At 42.5% G+C, this 21,296-nt stretch overlaps 1 protein-coding gene across 3 annotated transcripts in view; it reads right to left on the reverse strand.

Annotated features, from left to right (window-relative positions):
- Window positions 1–1,762: 1,762 nt before the first annotated feature.
- The window catches only part of psen2 (presenilin 2), a 45,049-nt gene continuing 25,515 nt past the window's right edge, over window positions 1,763–21,296 (reverse strand). For all 3 annotated transcript variants that reach the window (XM_063039825.1, XM_063039833.1, XM_063039831.1), the window contains exons 8-11: window positions 15,560–15,637; window positions 12,968–13,102; window positions 10,171–10,289; window positions 1,763–6,729 (exon numbers count right to left, since the gene is read on the reverse strand). In XM_063039825.1, coding sequence (XP_062895895.1) covers window positions 6,574–6,729; window positions 10,171–10,289; window positions 12,968–13,102; window positions 15,560–15,637 — 488 coding nt within the window. In that variant the 3' untranslated portion in view covers window positions 1,763–6,573. The remainder of the gene's footprint in view (window positions 6,730–10,170; window positions 10,290–12,967; window positions 13,103–15,559; window positions 15,638–21,296) is intronic.

The raw sequence follows: 21,296 nt of genomic DNA on the forward strand, positions 1-21,296 counted from the left end.
GGCCATTCAGCCCTTTGAACCAGCACCACTATTCACTGTGATCATGGCTGATCATCCACAATCAGTATCCAGTTCCTGCCTTATCCCCATAACCTTTGATTCTGCTATCTTTAAGAGCTCTACCCATCTCTTTCTTGAAAGCATCCAGAGACTTGGCCTCCACAGCCTTCTGGGGCAGAGCATTCCATACATCCACCACTCTCTGGGTGAAAAGGTTTTTCCTCAACTCTGTTCTAAATGGCCTACCCCTTAATCTTAAACTGTGGCCTCTGGTTCTGGACTCACCCATCAGCGGGAACATGCTTCCTGCCTGCAGCGTGTCCAATCCCTTAATAATCTTATATGTTTCAATAAGATCCCCTCTCAGCCTTCTAAATTCCAGAGTATACAAGCCCAGTCACTCCAATCTTTCAACATATGACAGTCCCGCCATCCTGGGAATTAACCTTGTGAACCCATGCTGCACTCCCTCAATAGCAAGAATGTCCTTCCTCAAATTTGGAGACCAAAACTGCACACCGTACTCCAGGTGTGGTCTCACCAGGGCCCTGTACAGCTGCAGAAGGACCTCTTTGCTCTTATACTCAGTTCCCCTCGTTATGAAGCCCAGCATGCCATTAGCTTTCTTCACTGCCTGCTGTACTTGCATGCTTGCTTTCAGTGACTGATGTACAAGAACACCTAGATCTCATTGTACTTCCCCTTTTCCTAACTTGACTCCATTTAGATAATAATTTGCCTTCCCGTTCTTACCACCAAAGTGGATAACCTCACATTTATCCACATTAATCTGCATCTGCCCACTCACCCAGCCTGTCCAAGTCACCCCGCATTCTCATAACATCCTCCTCACATTTCACACTGCCACCCAGCTTTGTGTCATCGGCAAATTTGCTAATGTCACTTTTAATTCCCTCATCTAAATCATTAATATATTTTGTAAACAGCTGCAGTCCCAGCACTGAACCCTGCAGTACCCCACTGGTCACCGCCTGCCATTCCGAAAGGGACCCGTTAATCGCTACTCTTTGTTTTCTGTCAGCCAGCCAATTTTCAATCCATGTCAGTACTCTGCCCCCAATACCATGTGCCCTAATTTTGCCCACTAATCTCCTATGTGGGACTTTATCAAAGGCTTTCTGAAAGTCCAGGTACACTACATCCACTGGCTATCCCTTGTCCATTTTCATAGTTACATCCTCAAAAAATTCCAGATGATTAGTCAAGCACGATTTCCCCTTAGTAAATCCATGCTGACTTGGACCGATCCTGTTTCTGCTATCCAGATGTGTCGTAATTTCATCTTTTATAATTGACTCCAGCACTTTCCCACCACCAACGTCAGGCTAACTGGTCTATAATTCCCTGTTTTTTTACTCTTCCTCCCTTCTTGAAGAGAGGGACAACATTAGCCACCCTCCAATCCACAGGAACTGATCCTAAATCTATAGAACATTGGAAAATCTTTACCAATGCGTCCACAATTTCTAAAGCCACCTCCTTAAGTATCCTGGGATGCAGACCATCAGGGCCCAGGGACTTATCAGCCTTGAGACCCAACAGTCTATCCAACACCATTTCCTCACAAACAAGAGCAACACACACAAAATGCTGGAGGAACTCAGCAGGTCGGGTAACATATATAGAAATGAATATTGTTGATGTTTTGGACCAAAACATTGACAATATTCTTTACTATAGATGCTGTCTGGCCTGCTGAATTCCTCCAGTATTTTGTGTGTGTTGCTCTTGTTTGTGATTAGGTAACTACGGAGAATAGGTCCCTTTAAGGATCAGTGTGGTTGTTTATGTGGAGCTGCAGGAGATGGGTGAGATCTTAAATTCTTGGCTGTATTTACCATGGAGAAGGTCTGGAAGCTCAGGAATTTGGGAAGAGGGGTAATGTTTTGGGACATATCCATGTTACAAGAGAGGAGGTGCTGGCAGTCTTAAAGTAGATAAATGCCTGGGGACTGGCTCAGAAAAAATTGTTGCGGCCTTGGTAGATAGATTTGTATCATCAGATTAGATTAGCTTTTATATGTCATATGTACATCAAAACACACAATGATTGTCCTGGGGGACATTCTGCAAGTGTTGCTATGCTTCCAGTGTCAACATAGCATGCCCACAACTCACTAACCCTAATTGTACGTGTTTGGAACAAAAGCACCCGGAGGAAACCCACGCAGTAATGGGGAGAATATACAGAATTCCTTACAGACAGTGGTGGGAATCAAACATCAATCAGTGGTCACTGCCACTGTAAAGTGATTGAACTAACTGCTCTTCTAACGTACTGCCCTAGTCACACAAGACTGGAAGGTAGCCAAAGTGCCTTTATGAACCTAAAAGGACAAGCCGTGGAACTACAAGCCAGTCAGCCCAAAATCAATCATGGGTTAGTCACTGAAAGATTCTGTGGGTTAAGATCTATATTTAGACAGGCAATAACATAATTCAGGATAGCCAGTGGGAAAGGGCAATTCACAAATTTGATTTGAGTTCTTTTGTTGAGATAACCAAGAGGATTAGTGAGCATGGTAGTCTACATGGACTTCAGTAAGATTCCTGCACAGTAGACTGGTCCGGAAGATTAGATCTCAGAATCCAGTGTGAGCTCACCAACTAGATATAAAAGTGTTAGTGGAAGGTTGTTCTTTCCATGTAGAGGCCTGCAATCACTGGTGTGCCACAGGAATGTGCCAAGGCTGTTGTTGTCCGCCATCTATAATAATGATTTTGATGAGAATATAGAATCAGAATCAGGTTTATTATCACCGGCATGTGACATGAAATTTGTTAACCTAGCATCAGCAGTTCAATGCAATACATAATCTAGCAGAGAGGGAAAAATAATGAATAAAATAAAACATCATAATAAACAAGTAAATCAATTACTTATATTGAATAGATTTTCTTTAAATGTGCGAAAACAGAAATACATGTACTGTATATTTGAATAAGTGAGATAGTGTCCAAAGCTTCAATGTCCATTTAGGAATCAGGTGGCAGAGGGGAAGAAGCTGTTCCTGAATTGCTGAGTGTGTACCTTCAGGCTTCTGTACCTCCTACCTGATGGTAACAGTGAGAAGAGGGCATGCCCCGGGTGCTGGAGGCCCTTAATAACGGACACTGCCTTTCTGAGACACTGCTCCCTAAAGATGTCCTGGGTACTTTGTAGGCTAATGTCCAAGATGGAGCTGACTAGATTTACAACCTTCTTCAGCTTCTTTCCATTCTGTGCAGTAGCCCCTCCATACCAGACAGTGATGCAGCCTGTCAGAATGCACTCCATGGTACAACCATAGAAGTTTTTGAGTATATTTGTTGACATGTCAAATCTCTTCAAACTGCTAATAAAGTATAGAACCATAAAACATTACAGCACAGAAACAGGCCTCTTGGCTGTGCTGAACCATTTTTCTGCCTAGTTCCACTGACCTGCACCTGGACCATATCCCTCCATACCCCTCTCATCCACATACCTGTCCAAGTTTTTCCTAAATGTTAAAAGTGAGCCCGCATTTACCACTTCATCTGGCAGCTCATTCCACACTCCCACCACTCTGTGTATGAAGAAGCCCCCGCTAATGTTCCCTTTAAACTTTTCCCCCTTTGCCCTTAACCCATGTCCTCTGGGTTTTTTTCTCTCCCCTAGCCTCAGTGGAAAAAGCCTCTTTGCATTCACTGTATCTATACCCATCATAACTTTATATATCTCTATCAAATCTCCCCTCATTCTTCTACGCTCCAGGGAATAAAGTCCTAACCTATTCAACTTTTCTCTGTAACTCAGTTTCTCAAGTCCCAGCAACATCCTTGTAAACCTCTGCACTCTTTCAACCTTATTAATATCCTTCCTGTAATTTGGTGACCAAACCTGCACACAATACTCCAAATTCAGCCTCACCAATGCCTTATACAACCTCACCATAACATTCCAATCTTATACTCAATTTATAAAGGCCAAAGTACCAAAAGCTCTCTTTACGACCCTATCTACCTGTGACACCACTTTCAGGGAATTTTGTATCTGTATTCCCAGATCCCCCTGTTCTACTGCACTCGTCAGTGCCCTACCATTTACCTTATATGTTCTACCGTGGTTTGTCCTTCCAAAGTGCAATACCTCACACTTGTCTGTATTAAACTCCATTTGCCATTTTTCAACCCATTTTTCTAGCTGGTCCAAGTCCCTCTGCAAGCTTTGAAAACCTTCCTCACTGTCCACAACACCTCCAGTCTTTGTATCATCAGCAAATTTGCTGATCCAATTTACCACATTATCATCCAGATCATTGATATAGATGACAAATAACAATGGACCCAGCACTGATCCCTGTGGCACTGTGGCCATATAGCCGCTTTATAGTTGGCATGGTTAGTAAGATTGGAGATGGCATAGAAGTGAGTGAATAAAAGACAGGATAGGCTGGGACTTCCTTCTCTTGAGTGCAGGAAGCTAAGGGTAACCTTATTAAGGTACATAACTTCATGAGGAACGTAGATAAGATGAAAGGCCACATTATTAAGGTACATAAATTCATGAAGAATGTAGATAGGATGAATGGCCACATTATTAAGGTACATAAATTCATAAGGAATGTAGAAGATGAATGGCCATATTATTTTTCCCAGATAAGGGGAATCTGAAATTAGAGAGCATAGATGTAAAGTGAGAGTGGAGAAATTTAAATTGGGGCCTGAGAAACAACTTTCCCTCCACATAGAGTCTGGAATGATCTGCCAGAAGTGATGGAGCTGGGAACAATTACAACATTTAAAAGTTGTTTGGACAGATACATGCTGAGAAAAGTTTTATTTAAGGGGTTTGGGCCAACACAGACAATTGAGAGTAACTCAGGATGGCCAACTTGGTCAGTATGGTACAGTTTTCCAAGTTGTATAACTCTATGACTAATGTGAACAGAACTTAATTCAATCCAGTACCAGAAAAAAGCCAGAACTGAAGGTTTTGTAATAATCAATTTTACTTGTCACTAAAAATCACAGATCATTATAATTTTCAGATGTGAAGGTGACATCTCATTCAGTTACATCTTACTGGAAACCATCACAAACATCCTAATTGGTCTTTGCACAAGAAACTCTTCAGTATCTTATGTGTTTCCACAGTGGCCCAGTGGTTGGGTAATGTTGTTTGAGCTCCCCATCCAAGTATTTACGCCCAAGCAAACAGAAGGGAGTATAATCACTTAACTCTCATTAATAGCCTTCAGTATTTTCATACTGCGCCAACTATTTGTCAATATTTTAGAACCTGTGAACCCTCAAACCTGCCACTCAAGGTTTGTCAAGAGAGCCCGTGACTATGCAAAGATAAGATGTCAATTTAATGATACTGAGCAATAAAATTCGAATTGTTGCCAGGTTTCTGAACATAAACCTTGGAATGATACATGATGTCCATCCAGCTGCTTGAAGCTCTCCAACAACTTGGCTTTGTTTCCTCAGAGTCCAATAACATTTCCCCAGGGATTCATCCAGGATTTTTGAACAATCTCCGCCACCCTTTCAAACCTTTGTGCAAAACACAATCCTGCTGTTTCTGACTCGTTTGCCAATTGAACCGAATGTTCATCCTTTGCCTCACTCTTTTGAAGAGAGGGAGGTGATTTTATCAATGCTAGTATCTAGCCATTATCAAGGTGTTTTGATATTATTGGCCAATATCATTGTTTCGATAAGGTTAAGCTGGGGAATGCATCACAGTTACACTTTGAAGACCTTTCAGAGAGGCTGCAATCCTACAATAGTTTGGCAAGCATTTCTTCCAAAATGAGCATACAAATCAAAGGACATACAATTCTATTTTACTCACTGAAATGCTACAAAAACCTGAGGAAATATTTGGGCAAGACTGTTGCATAAAAATCACTTTGTTGTACGAAAAGTGCTTCCCGTTCTGTGCAAATCGGCCTGGTACTGATCGCATTATCACATTTAGTGACAGTAAAAGTTTTTTTTAAAAGGAATAGAAAATGAGCTTGTCAAGAATCATTCATGTCCAAACAAAATGCAGAACAGACGGTACTTCATTTTAACATAGGGTACCAGTTTCCCAATAACTCACAGTTCACAAATATATGGTTTGAAGATTAGATGCAATTATTCTCAAACAAGTGAGAATGTTAGAATAATTAACTCCTCATTTAACCCTGGCTCCACTTCATACTGCCTTTAAATTCTACCCTTAGCCTTAAAGGGATCAAGAACCTGAAGTTCCTCACTGAGACAAGAGTTGCTTCTTGTGGGACACTAGCATCAAATCCTTGATGGCTAGTCAGAAGGATGACGAACTAAATACATTTCAGTTACCAACAGACCTGCTTTTATAACTTGTTTCTATGAAGACACCACAAAAACATCTTAACTGACGGTCTGCCAGGCAGAATCAAAATGGTATACCACTTCCATCATTAAATAACAACAAACATATAAATGAAAATATTCTGTTTCTCTTCTGAAGTTCTACAGTGTAACGTTAGTGCAAACATTTCCCCAACATCGCAGTCAGCTGAAGGCGAGGTTTTAGTTGTCATTGGCTTCCTAGATATAAAACTGGTGGTAGGCAAGAGTGTCCATGAAAGGACGCACCAGGTTGTCGGTGGAGAAGTAGAACACCAGGCCGAAGGTGATGGAGATGGGAAGGGCAGGCAGGGCTTTCTTAAATACAGCTAGCAGCAAGAGGGTGAGACACAATCCCTGTTGAAAGCAAAGAGAAAGATTCAAGATCGTTTATTACCATTCTTCAGTCCACAAGTGCAAAAGAGAACAAAATGATTGTTACTCACAATACATTGCAGCATAAACAAACACAATAAGCACAAAGAGCACAATAAAATACAAATATAAATCGTAAAATGCTTATATAGACTGACTGTATGTACATAAAGAGTTGCTAGGTACAGGAGTTACCTGTACATAAGGTGACGGACGGGAAATGAGAAAGTAGTGGTGGTGGGGCATGGCGGGGTGGGTTAATGGGTGGCGGTGTTGATCATCCTGACGGGTTGGTGAAGAAACTGTTTTTGAGTTCGGAGGCCCTGGCATGGAAGCTGTGTAGCCTCTTCCCTGATGGGAATGGAACAATCAGTCCATGAGTAGAGTGTGTGGGATCCTTCATGATATTTCTGACCTTTTTTCCGGCACCTTTCTGCCTTTCTGTGTGTGTGTGTGTGTGTGTATATATATATATATATATTTTCTTGATGTCAGGTAGGCTGGTGCTGGTGAGGTGATGCATTGGGCAGTTTTAGCTACCCACTGTAGAGTCATTCTGCCCAATACTGCAGGGAACTATGAATGGATGTATTCTTACATGGCCTTCAGTCACAAGGACTTTCCCAATCACATATCTCCATCCCCCTCTCAAAAAATCCCTTCCTGAGGAAGATTTTCAATCAGATTACAAACTCAGCCTGCATTTGCCAGATAGACATTTGGAGTCAAACAGCATGAAAACAGGCACTTCAAACACCCATTTACACTATTCCTTCAGTGATCCCATTTTAGTTCTCAAGAGCATGTACATGTGACAGTTGGTAAAATTCAGTCTTGCCCAGAACATCCTCACAACTGCCATTACTGTTTGGAACCACACTGAACTGTAATGACAGCAGAAAAGGTTGTGGCTATAGTCTACCATCACTGTAGGAACTGTAGGACTTGGAAGTGTCCAGGACAAAGAAGCGGGCAGGACAAATCATTGCGGACACTACCACCCAGCGAAGTGTCTTTCCCAAAAGCTCCCTTCTGAAAAACACTACAGGGCTATTAAAACAAAAACCTCACACCTTCTTAAAAGTTTCTTCCCCCAGGCAGTTAATCTGATCAACCAAACTAGTTAGACCCACACCCCTTCTTTCTATTACCTAAATCACTGTAAACACTTTAAACCACTTTTTGTTATGCTGTTTACATTGTAAATACATGCCGGTATTTATTTATGCATATTTTATTGTATTTTATTTCTAACTTTATTTTTATATAATTCTTTATTCTGTATAATTATTAAAAGCTGTAATTTTTGTTTCATGCTGCAAATTCTTAATGCATGTAACTGTATACGGCAAATAAAGTTGATCCTTGATCTTTCCCCACCAGATCGTACCACTCACCTACACACTGGGAGCAATTTACAGTGGCCCATTAATCTACCAGCCCTCGGATCTTTGGCATGCGTGAGAGAAACCAGAGCATCACTAAGGAACCCACATGGTCACAGGGAGACTGTGCAAACTTCACAGACCGCACCCAAGGTCAGGACTGAACCCGGGCCATTGATGCCGTTAGACAGCTGCCCTTCCAGTTCAAAGTTTGAAGTAAGTTTTTATTATTGCAGTTCCATAAACTACACACAGAATATGTGGACGCCACAGTAGGGTAGTGGTTAGCACGATTTTATTGCAATCTGGGGCATCAGAGTTCAGAGTTCAATTCCGGCATCCTTTGCGAGAAAGTTTGTACGTTCTTCCCGTGTGTATGTGAGTATCTCCGAATGCTCTGGTTTCCTCCCACATTCCAAAGACGTATCAGTCAGTAGGTTAATTATTGTAAATTGTCCTGTGATTAGGCTCGGGTTAAGTAGATGGGTTGCTGAACAGCTCAGCTCGTTGGGCTGGAAGGGCCTGGTCTGCTTCACTGTTATTCTCCTTCTCTCAGTTTCTGCATCTCTTGGGCTCTGACTCTGGTTCACGGAGATTTCGCTTCTCTGAATCTCTAAATAAATACTCCGAGATTCATTTTTTTTGCAGGCCAGGCAAAGAAATACAACAGAATTGATGAAAAACTATGTACAAAGACTAACAAGCAACCAATGTGCAAAAGGCAAATTGCAAACACCAAAGGAAAAACATAATAATAATAAATATATGAATAAATAAATAATACTGAGAACATGAGTTGTAAAGTCCTAGAAAGTGACTCCATAGCTTGTGGAATTGATTCAGTGTTGAGATGAGTGAAATTATCCATGTTGGTTGAACTGCCTGATGGTTGAAGGTTAGTAACTGTTCCTGAACCTGGCAAAGTGGGTCGTAAGGCTTCTGTACCTCCTTCCTGGAGACGGCAGCAATGAGAAGAGAGCATGGACTGGATGGTGGGGGTCCTTGATGATGGATGCTGCTTTCTTCTGGCAGTGCTCCTTGTAGATGTGCTCAATGGCACACAAGCTGCACCACTGTGGTGCCCAAGGTCAAAGCCAAGGATTTATCCCGAGGGCCATTGCATAAATCATTTCATTACCTCATCAGAGTGGTTAAAGTCAGTGAATTAATCTTCAAATGCCACAGCACCACTCGCCTCCAACCTACTCAAATCACCGCGCCCTCGACACTCTCCCACCGTCAAACCTGATGAACCAGCACAACATCTACTCCCTTCAAATTACCCCCAAATGCTGCAAGCCTATATCACACATCGTTAACGATTCACTCGTATGGCTAAGTATCATATTATTTCCTTGACTGTTAGTCAAGCTGGCGTTATTCTTTCCAACCCCATGATGCCTAACAATTTTAGAACCAGCAAACAAAATTATCCTAAAAAATGTCTACAAGGCATAAATCCCTAAATGCCCCTAAATAAATTCTCCATAGACCATAAAATATAGGACCAGAATTAGGCCATTCCATCATGGCTGATTTATTATCCTTCTCAATCCCATTCTTTCTTTAGCTAGAGGATGGTGAATCTGTGGAATTCATTGCCACAGACAGCTATGGAGGCCAAGTCATTGGGTATTTTTAAAGCAAAGGTTGACAGAATCTTGATTAGTAAGGATGTCTAAGGTTATGGGTAACAGGATTGAGGGGGAATATAAATGATCAAATGGCGAAGCAGACCCGATGGGCCAAATGGCCTTAATCTGCTCCTATGTCTCATGGTCTTATGGTCTCTTGCCTTCTCCCTGTAACCTTTGATGTCCTTACTAATCAAGAACCTATCAACCTCAGCTTTAAATATACCCAATAACTTGACCTGCGCAGCCGTCTGTGGCAATGAATTCCACAGATTCACCTCCCTCTGGCCTAAAGAAATTCCTGCAGGGATTTGTGCTCACAAATTCGGATTAAGCTTCAGGACATGCCATGAACTGCAGCAGTACAAAGCGAGACATGCAAAGTGCTCCTTCTCTCCACTTACAATGAGAATGGCGATGAAGCAGGCCAAAGTTGTGTTCCAGTCTCCGCTGGCACCTGCCGCAGCCTTGCCCACAAGGACACTGTAGAAGATGAAGTCTCCCAGGCCCAGCTTCACGCCCTCTGTTAAAATAGTCACATCAATGACAACAGTACCCAGAGGTATAACAGTAACGACTGCTTCCTTAAGGTGCGGGATGAAAACCAGAGGACATCACTCGGGACTTCCTCCCACATTCCAAAGACATACAGGTTAATAAATGGGCAGCACAGTGGTGGAATGCTATCACAGTGCCAGTGACCCGGGTTCAATTCCCACCACCGTCTGTAATAAGTTTGTATGTTCTCTCCATGGGTTTCCTCCCACATTCCAAAACTGAATGGGTTAGTAGATCAATTGGTCACATGGGAGTAACTGGGAGCACGAGCACATTTACCCCGTGTTGTATATGTAAATAAAGAGAAATAATTGTGGGCAACCTAAGTTGGCGCTGGAAGCTTGGCACGAATTGCGGGCTGCCCGCAGCACACCCTTGGAATGTGTTTGCCTTTGACGCAAACAATGCGTTTCACTGTATGCTTCTATGTTTCAAAGTACATGTCACAAATAAGTTAATTGTTAAAGATCCTTAAATCTTTAACAATCCAGAACTGAGTTCAGAAGGAACCTTCTTATGAGATCAGGGAATGTGCAAACTCTCTGCTGGTAAGGATCTGAATCAGGCTTATTATCACTGACATATACCATGAAACTTGTGGAAGCAGTACAGTGCAAGACAGTTTAAAAAATACTTAGTTTCAATAATAAATAAATAGTGTGAAACAAGAATAGTGAGGTTGTCTTTATGGACCTTCAGAAATCTGATGGCAAAGGGGAATATGATGTTCAGGCTCCTGTACCTCTTCCCGAATGGTAGCAACAAGAGAGCAAATCCTGGGCAGGAAGGGTCCTTGATGATGGATGCCACCTTCAGAAAAGATGTATTTCTTTTGTTTTATTTAGAGATTCAGCTCAGAAACAGGCCTTTCAGCCCAGTAAGCCTGCGATGCCCAATTAAACCCATGTGACCAATTAACCTGTTAGCTCAATCACACGCTTGTTATATAAACACAGGATGGAACATGGGGTAAGAGACCATATTGAGGAATGGGTATTTTGGGTGGAATTGTACCAGTCTACACAAATACCATATAAACTGAATTGGAATTGGAACTGAATATTTTACATATTTTGCTTGCACTTGCACAATAGAATTTGTGAAATAAATATACTTAAAAGCTAACAAACAACCTATGTGCAAAAGAAGACAATCTATACAAATAAAAAAATGAGGGGTATAGATAGGGCAACTACAAACAGGCTTTTTCCACTGAGGTTGGGTAGAGATCATATGTTAAGGTAAAAGGTGATACTGTATATTTAAGGGGATCCCGAGGAGAAACTTCTTCACTCAGCGGGTGGTGAGAGTGTGGATCGAGCTGCCAGTGAATGCAGGTTCGATTTTGACACTTAAAAGAAATTTGGATAAGTACATGGATGGAGGGGTACTATGGTGGACTATGTTCCACATGTGGGTCAATGAGATTAGGCAAGAATAACAGTTCAGCACAGACTAGATGGGCCAAAGAACCTGTTTCTGTGCTGTAGTTTTCTATCACTCTGTAAAGAGTCCCTTAAAGTGAGACTCTAGGTTGGGAGTTCCCAACCTTTTCTACGCCATGGACTAAAACCATTAAGCAAAAGGTCTGCAGACCCCAGGTTAGGAACCCCCACTCTAGATAGTGGAATCAGTTCAGAGTTGTGGCAAGTGAAGTTATGCATGCCAGTTCAGGAGTCTGATGGTTTTAGGGTAATTGTTCCTGAACCTGATGGTGTGGGACCTAAGGCTCCTGTACCCCTTGCCCAATGGTAGGAGCGAGAAGACAGCATGGCCTGGGCGGTGGTTTATTATGAAAAGGTCAGACCCAATTTATGCCACACTATTCCATGCAGGACCATTGACAACTTAGAAAACTCCACGCCGGCTTGGGATTAGGGTTAAGGTTAGGGTTAACCCTAGCCGTATCTATGATGGATTTAGCGTCATAACTGTTCCTGAACCTGGTGGTGTAGGACCTAAGGCACCATGTCCCATACCGTGGTTTCAGTGTTTCTGCCCAATGGTAGTGGTAACAAGACAGCAAGGTCCAATTTATTCCAAACCTTCTCAAACCCATTCTCTTGCCTTTTACCCATAACCTATGGGCAACTAAAAAAACTCCATGCTTTTCCAGTAATGCTGGATGTGGAGTTGGCGAAATTGGTGGCAATGAGTTAGAGGAACCTGCTAGTTCCACGTACCTTCTGAAAAAGAACCCCTGACTCAACATACAGAGAAGAATTACACCAGGTAGAGACCAAGATATAACAACTTGCATGGCTGGAAGGAGGACCAAGAGCTTACTCAAAAAATAGGTTTTATTGAGGATTTATTTATTATTATATTTTTTGCGCTGTTTGTCTTCTTTTGCATATTGATTATTTGGCAGTCTGTGTGTAGTTTTTAATTGATTCTATTGTATTTCTTTGTTCTACTGTGAAACCCTGCAAGAAAATGAATCTATGGTGACATCTGATAATAAAGTTACTTCGAGCTTTAATTTGAAAAGGAGAAGTAGGCATGCAGGTTTGGTAGGATCCAGACAGGTATATGCATGGGAAGTGAAGGAGATCAGAGGCTCAGGAAAGTACATCACAGAAACAGGCCCATTGGCCCATTCAGTCTGCTTGGTGGTTGAATGAGCAGAACAAGTTCACCTACTTTCCTCCTCCGGTTCCTCTATACCAGAAGCTGCATGGTGCCCTTCTTGTTCCTGGGCCTGAGGTAAACTGGTGACATCATCCAACGCTTGGTCAGCCTGGTGGTTCACCTCGACGTCCACATCAGGATAATTCTCTACACAGGAGAGTAAGGTTCTAAATTGACAAAGGTCTTCAGAAGAATTCCTGTTTAAATAATAAAGGGGAACGGAGACTTCTCCTTACCTCTTTTGTTGATTCCTCACCTTCACAGAAGATAGAACAGTACAGCCCAGTAAAGGCCCTTCAGACCACAATGTAGTGCTGACCTTTTAATCTACGCAAAGATTAATCTAACCCTTTTCTCCCACAGAGCCCTCCATTTTTCTTTCAACCAAGTGCTCTTTCCCCAGCACAGAGTAAAAACACAGGGGGTTCCGGGTTACAACTCCTCATCTGTGTTCTAAAGGGGCATCCCTCTATTCCGAGGCTGTGCCCTCTGGTCCTAGACTCACCCACTCTTGGAAACATCATTTCCATATCTACTCTAAATAGGCCTTTCAATGGGTTTCAATGAGATCCTCCCCTAATTCTTTAGTGAGTACAGGCTCAGAGCCATCAAACACTGCTCATACATTAACCCTTTTGTTCCCAGAGTCGTTCTCATAAACTTCCTCTGGACCCTCTCTAATGCCAATACATCTTTTATTCGATAAGGGGCCCAAAATTGCTCACAATACTCCAAGTGCAGTCTGACGAATGCCTTATAAAGCTTCAGCACTACATATCCTAGTCCTCGTGAAGACGTTGTAGGAAAGGCATTGTCAAGCTGGGGAGGGTGCAGGACAGATTTACAAGGATGATGACTGGGCTAGACGGCCTGAGTTATAGGAAGGAGTCAGCCACACTGGATCTTTATTCCCTGGAGTGCAGGAGAATGAGGGGTGAACTCGGAGAATTTTATAAAATCATCTGAACAATCATAATCTTTTTCTCCAGGGTGGTAAGTCCAAAACACAGAACACAGATACAAGAGGGGAAAGATTTATCAGCACCAGAATCAGATTTATTGTCAATGACAATATGGTATGAAATTTATTGTATAGTGGAATACATCAAAAAGCTACAAATTACTATAAAATAAATAAATTAGTGCAAAAAGTGAGGTTTAAAGGAGATCCAAGAGGTAACTTCTTTATGTGAACGATGGTAAATACCTGGAATGAGCTGCCAGAGCAAGTGGTCAAGGCAAGTATGATTGCAATATGCAAGAGGCATTTGGTTAGATACAGGGAGGGAGGGGCTGGGGGGTTATGGGTCGAATGTGGGTGGCTGGGAATAGCAGGGAGGATGCTGTGGTTGGCATAGACCAGTTAGGCTGGCTGTTTAATCTATGACACTATGAGTCCGTTTCTGAAGCCAGATATTTCTAGAAGCCCTTTGCAGCTCACTTACTGGGCCATCTCTGAGCACAACAGATGGACCAGTGTTATTTTAAAGCACTCATTGCTCGCCACTGAAGTCCTGATGGAGGGTCTCGGCCTGAAGTGCCGACAGTGCATCTCCCTCCATAGGTGCTGCCTGAGCTTGAGATCCTCCTGCGCTTTGTAAGTTACAGAGAGGTGGTGGAAACAAAAAGCAGTCTCTCCCCACCCCCTCCCCCCACAATATCCAGGATAAAAATGCAACTAGCACATTTTTCCAGATATAGCAATAACACAGAAGAATGGAGTTAAGGTGCAGATAAACCACAATCTACACTCAGTAGCCACTTTATTAGATACACCTGCTTATTAATGCAGATATCTAATCAGCCAATCACGTGGCAGCAACTTAATACATAAAAGCACGCAGACATGGTCAAGAGATTCAGTTGTTGTTCAGACCAAACATCAGAATGGGGAAGAAATGTGATTTAAGTGACTTTGACTGTGGTGTGATTGGTGCCAGACAGGGTAGCTTGAGTATCTCAGAAACTGTTGATCTCCTGGGATTTTCATGCACAATGGTCTCTAGAGTTTATAGAGAAGGGTGCGAAAAACAAGGACATCCAGTGAGTGGCAGTTCTGTGGGTGGAAACACCTTGTTAATGAGAGAGTTTGGAGGAGAACGACCGGACTGCTTCAAGCTAACAGGAAGGTGGCAGTAGTTCAAATAACCAGGTGTTATAACAGTGGTGTGCAGAAGAGCATCTCTGAACCACACATCGAACCCTGAAGAGAATAGGTTACAGCAGCAGAAGTTCACGAACATACACACAACGGCCACTTTATTAACGCAAACAATAGGAATTCTGCAGATGCTGGAAATTCAAGCAACACACATCAAAGTTGCTGGTGAACGCAGCAGGTCCTGACGAAGGGTCTTGGCCTGAAACGTCGACTGTACCTCTTCCTAGAGGTGCTGCCTGGCCTGCTGCGTACACCAGCAACTTTGATGTGGGCCACTTTATTAAGTCAGTTCCCGCAGAGCTCTGTAGGATTCAATGATAATCAACAATCATAATATTGTCATTGCAATAAAAAGGGTCTTGGACCTGCATTCAACAAATTGACCTCCGCCCAAGTCCTAACATGCCTTACTGCAAATCTCCGAGTGTCAGTCTTACACCAACCTGAATTACATGTGTTGTTCAGAGGCTCCTCAGTGCCCAAATCTCGCTTCGCCATCGTCACCAGCCAGACCATGGTGGCTGCAGGGAAAGACAACTGATTAAGAAAGTGTGTCCACTTGTTTGGCTCAAGGCAAATTTAATCTGATTTCCTGTTATACCAATCTACACAGGACAGACTGTGACCTGGCTCTCCCACGGATAGCACCTTGGAAATCCCAGATTAGTCCTATTCTACTGTAGATTGTAAATAGATTCCACTGTATTCCACTGGCCAGCGTGGCAGCATTGCGGTTAGCATAGCACTTTACAGTGCTAGCGATCGATCAGGGTTCTAATCCCGCCACTGTCTGTAAAGAGTTTGTACATTCTCCCTGTGACCGTGTGGGTTTCCTCCGCACGCTCCCAATGTACAGGTTAGCGTTAGTTAAGTTGTGGGCATGTTATATTTGCGCGGGCTGCCCCCAACACAACCTCAGACTTTTGATTGTTGACGCAAACGATGTATTTCACTGTATGTTTGTTTTGATGTTCCGATGTACATTTGACAAATAAAAACTAATCTTTAATCATCTTCAGACTGGGTCATTAATCCACACTTCAAAGCACAACCCAAAGAAGCAGTTTTGTTTAGTTATTATCATGTTCACCAAAGGACGAGCAGCTCCCAGCCAAGTGTGCATATCAACAGCCGCACAGCTGATACGGTCGCTGCCTCACCACTCCTGAGACCCTCGTTCGTGTTTTCCCTCCCTCTTCTCACTGGCTTTGGACAATTCATGTTTAAGATAAACTTCCCCAGAACACAATGGTGCAATTCTACATTGCTATCATAGACAACATGCTCACATCAGCTATCATTGTCTGTAGTGTTCTCCCACAATATATGCAAACTACAGCGAACTGTCAGGTCAGCGGAAAAGGTAGTATTGCAGTCTACCATCACTGCAGCGCTTGTATGTGTCCGGGACAATGAAGCAGGCAAGATAAATCATTGCAGACACTACCCACCCAGCAAAGTGCCTTTTCCAAAAGCTCCCTTCTAGAAAGTGCTATAGGGCTATTAAAACAAAAACTTCACACCTTCTTAAAAGTTTCTTCCTGCAGAAAGTTAATGTGATCAACCACTCTAGATAGCAACCCCCCGCCCCCACCAATCGTCCCTGTCTATTATCTCCATCAACTGCACTGCATTGTAAAGACTTTAAACCACTTTTTATAATGCTGTTTACTTTGTAAATACATGCTGGTATTTATGAATCTATGCCCATTTTATTCCATATCGGTCCTTCAATCTCTACCTTTATTATCTACAGTTGAAGTCAGAAGTTTACATACACCTTAGCCAAATAGATTTAACCTCAGTGTTTCACAATTTCCGATATTTAATCCTAGAAAACATTCCCTGTCTTAGGTCAGTTAGGATCACTACTTTATTTTAAGAATGTGAAATGTCAGAATAATAGTAGAGAGAATTATTTATTTCAGCTTTTATTTCTTTCATCACTTTCCCAGTGGGTCAGAAGTTTACATATACTTTGTTAGTATTTGGTAGCATTGCCTTTGAATTGTTTAACTTGGGTCAAACGTTTTGGGTGGCCTTCCACAAGATTCTCACAGTAAGTTGCTGTAATTTTGTTCTATTCCTCCAGACTGAACTGGTGTAACTGAGTCAGGTTTGTAGGCCTCCTTGCTCGCACACACTTTTTCGGTTCTGCCCACAAATTTTCTATCGGATTGAGGTCAGGGCTTTGTGATGGCCACTCCAACACATTGACTTTGTTGTCCTTAAGCAATTTTGCCACAACTTTGGAGGTATGCTTGGGGTCATTGTCCATTTGGAAGACCCATTTTTGCGACCGAGCTTTAACTTCCTGGCAACATCTTGAGATGTTGCTTCAATATATCCACATAATTTTCCTTTCTCATGATGCCATCTATTTTGTGAAGTGCACCAGTCCCTCCTGCAGCAAAGCACCCCCACAACATGATGCTGCCACCCCCATGCTTCACGGTTGGGATGGTGTTCTTTGGCTTGCAAGCCTCACCCTTTTTCCTCCAAACAGAATGATGGTCATTATGGCCAAACAGTTCAATTTTTGTTTCATCAGACCAGAGGACATTTCTCCAAAAAGTAAGATCTTTGTCCCCATGTCCACTTGCAAACTGTGGTCTGGGTTTTTTATGACGGTTTTGGAGCAGTGGCTTCTTCCTTGCTGAGCAGCCTTTCAGGTTATGTCGATATGGGACTCATTTTACTGTGGATATAGATACTTGTCTACCTGTTTCCTCCAGCATCTTCACAAGGTCCTTTGCTGTTGTCCTGGGATTGATTTGCACTTTACCTGCCAAAGTACGTTCACCTCTGGGAGACAGAATGCGTTTCCTTCCTCAGCGGTATGACGGCCGCATGGTCCCATGGTGTTTATACTTACATACTATTGTTTGTACAGATGAACGTGGTACCTTCAGGCATTTGGAAATTGCTCCCAAAGATGAACCAGACTTGACATCAATTTCTGACCTCAATCCGATAGAAAATCTGTGGGCAGAACTGAAAAGGCGTGTGCAGGCAAGGAGGCCTACAAACCTGGCTCAGTTACACCAGTTCTGTCTGGAGGAATGGAACAAAATCCCAGCAACTTATTGTGAGAAGCTTGTGGGCTACCCAAAACGTTTGACCCAAGTTAAACAGTTCAAAGGCAATGCTACCAAATACTAACGAAGTGTATGTAAACTTCTGACCCACTGGGAAAGTGATGGAAGTAATAAAAGCTGAAATAAATCATTCTCTCTACTATTATTCTGACATTTCACATTCTTAAAATAAAGTAATGATCCTAACTGACCTAAGACAGGGAACGTTTTCTAGGATTAAATGTCAGGAATTGTGAAAAACTGAGTTTAAATGTATTTAGCTAAGGTATATGTAAACTTCTGACTTCAACTGTGTACATATCTTTATTTTTTTTAATAGTTTTTATTCTTTATAGTATTTGTAAAATGTTGTTTTTTGTTGTATGCCCTGCCCTGACCAACACACCACAGCAAATTCCAATTACAGGTAAATACACACTGCCATAAGACCATTAGGACTACAAGACATAGGAGCAGAATTAGGCTGGTCAGTCTATCGAGTCTGCTCCGTCATTTCATCATGGCTGACTTATTATCCATCTCCTGCCTTCTCCTCATAAACTTTGAAATCCTGACTAATCTAGAACCTATCAACCTCTGCTTTAAGTTACTCAATGACTTGGCCTCCACAGATTCACCACCCTCTGCCTCGAGAAATTCCACCTTATCTCTGTTCTAAATGGACATATCCCTATTCCAAGGCTATGCCCTCTAGTCTGAGACTCCCCACTACAGCAAACATCCTCTCCACATCAACTCTACCTAGGCCTTTCAATATCCACCCTCATTCTTCTAAACTCCAATGAGTACGGGCCCGGAGCCATCAGATGCTCCTCATACGTTAACCCTTTGGTTCCGGAAGTCATTTTCATGGACCTCTCTGGACCCTATCCAATGCCAGCACATCTTTTCTTAGATAAACTGCACACAATACTCCATGTGCGGTCTGATTAGATTAGATTAGATTATGAGGACACTCAGTCCTCGTTTATCGTCATTTAGAAATGCACACATTAAAAAATGATACAATGTTCCTCCAGAAAGATATCACAGATATGACAGATGCTTTATAAAGATTCAGCATTACATCCTTGCTTTTATATTCTAGTTACCTCTGCCACCTCTTTGCCCATTCTTTCAATCTGTCAAAGTCCTTTTGCAGACTTGCGCCTTCCTCAACACTAACTGCCCCTCCACCTATCTTTGAATCATCTGCTAACCTGGCCACAAAGCTATTGATTCCATCATCCAAATCAATGACACGTAACGTGAAAAGAAGCGGTCCCAATACTGATAACAAATGTACTTTGAATCTGGGTCATTACATAACAACCAATCCAGAACTGCCTTTCCTTAGTGGGCTCAACCATGAGCTGCTCTAAAAAGCCATCTCGTAAGCATTGTACAAATTCCCTCCCTAGGGATCCAGCACCAACATGATTCTCCCAATCTACCTGCATATTGAAATTCTCCATGACTAACGGAACAGTGTCCTTTTGACATACCCTTTCTACCTCCCGTTGTAATTTCTATCCCACATCCTGGTTCTGTTTGGAAGCCTGTATGTAACTCCCAACAGGGTCTTTTCACCCTTGCAGTTTGTTAACTCTACCCACAAGGATTCTACATCTTCCCAATCTGATGTCACTTCTTTCTAAGGATTTGATTTCATTTTTTTTTATCAAGTCACCCCAGTACCTCTGTCTACCTGCCTGTTCTTTCAATACAAGGTGTGTCCTTGGATGTTAAGCTCCCAGTTATGATCTTCTTTCAGCCACAACCCAGAGATGTCCACAGCATCATACCTGCCAATCTCTAACCGCACGACAAGATCAATTACTTTATTCTGTATATTGCGTGCATTCAACTATAACACCATTAGTCGTGTATTCATCACCCTTTTCAATTTTGACCCTCTGTTACACATTAACACATCCCACTGACTATAATTTTGCCCTAACATCTGCTTGTCCTTCTTCACAGTCTTACTACACACTGCATCTACTTGGAAACCAACTGCCCCTTCCTCAGTTGTATCACTCTGGTTCCCATCCCCCTGGCGAATTAGTTTAACCCTCCCAGTCTAGAAAACCTGCCCATAAGGATATTAGTCCCCCTCAGGTTCAGGTGTAACCCATCCTTTTCTACAGGTCAAACCTTCCCCAGGAGAGATCCCAATGATCCAGAAATCTGAAACCCTGCCCGCAGCGCCAATTCCTCAGCCACTCATTCACCTGTATCATCATCCTATTTCTGCCCTGTACTGGATGTGTAATGAGGAGTAATCCAGAGAATATTATCTTGAAGGGGCCATGTATCTATTTTCTGTCTGTCTGCGTTGTATTTTGCGTTATGTGTTTATTATGGGGATTTTGTTACGTGGGTTGGGGTGTGGTAGAAGCAAATGAATATAGTTACACATTCATGCTTTGGCTTTAGGTCAGTTTAGTCTAGTTACAGCCGGGGTGAGTCACGTGGGGGGGGGGGGTGCGGTTTGGTATTTTTTTTATTGATCACTAATTATGCTAAATGGAACGCTATTAAACTGGTTAATATAGCTAAGACCACTGACTTTGTTATTTCGCTTATTTCATTAATTTCACTCTACCGCTGCTTTTAGTTTTGTTCATTTTTTTTTTTATCGCTATAAGATTGCTCGTCTTTGCTGGTTTTGTAATAAAGGATCAGACGTACTTCTTTCAACTTGGAGGTTAATTATCTTAGAAGCACATCATACAGTGCCAGCCTCCGCCCTCAGTCGCTCAGCTATTTTGGTTTGTTTTCAAGTAAGCCCTACAGTCTCATCTATGACGTTTTCAGCCTCCCTGCTGGTACAAGTACATTCAGCTCCAGCCTCCAGTTCTTTGAGCTGGTCAGTCAGGAGCTGAAGTTGGGTGCACTTCCTGCAGATATAGTCATCAAGGAGACTGCCAGATACCCTGATATCCCACATCTCACAGGAGGAGCTTTTCATTGCTTGAACGACCATCCCGCCTACACTTGTTATACCTCTTAACTCCTCAAGCTTGAGCTCTAGCCTCTGCCTGTTCTCACCGGAGCCTGACCACTCTAACACTAACCCACTCTAACAATGGCTGCTCTG

The sequence above is a fragment of the Mobula hypostoma genome, chromosome 2 (assembly GCF_963921235.1).
Source record: "Mobula hypostoma chromosome 2, sMobHyp1.1, whole genome shotgun sequence".
Taxonomy (NCBI): Eukaryota; Metazoa; Chordata; class Chondrichthyes; order Myliobatiformes; family Myliobatidae; genus Mobula; species Mobula hypostoma.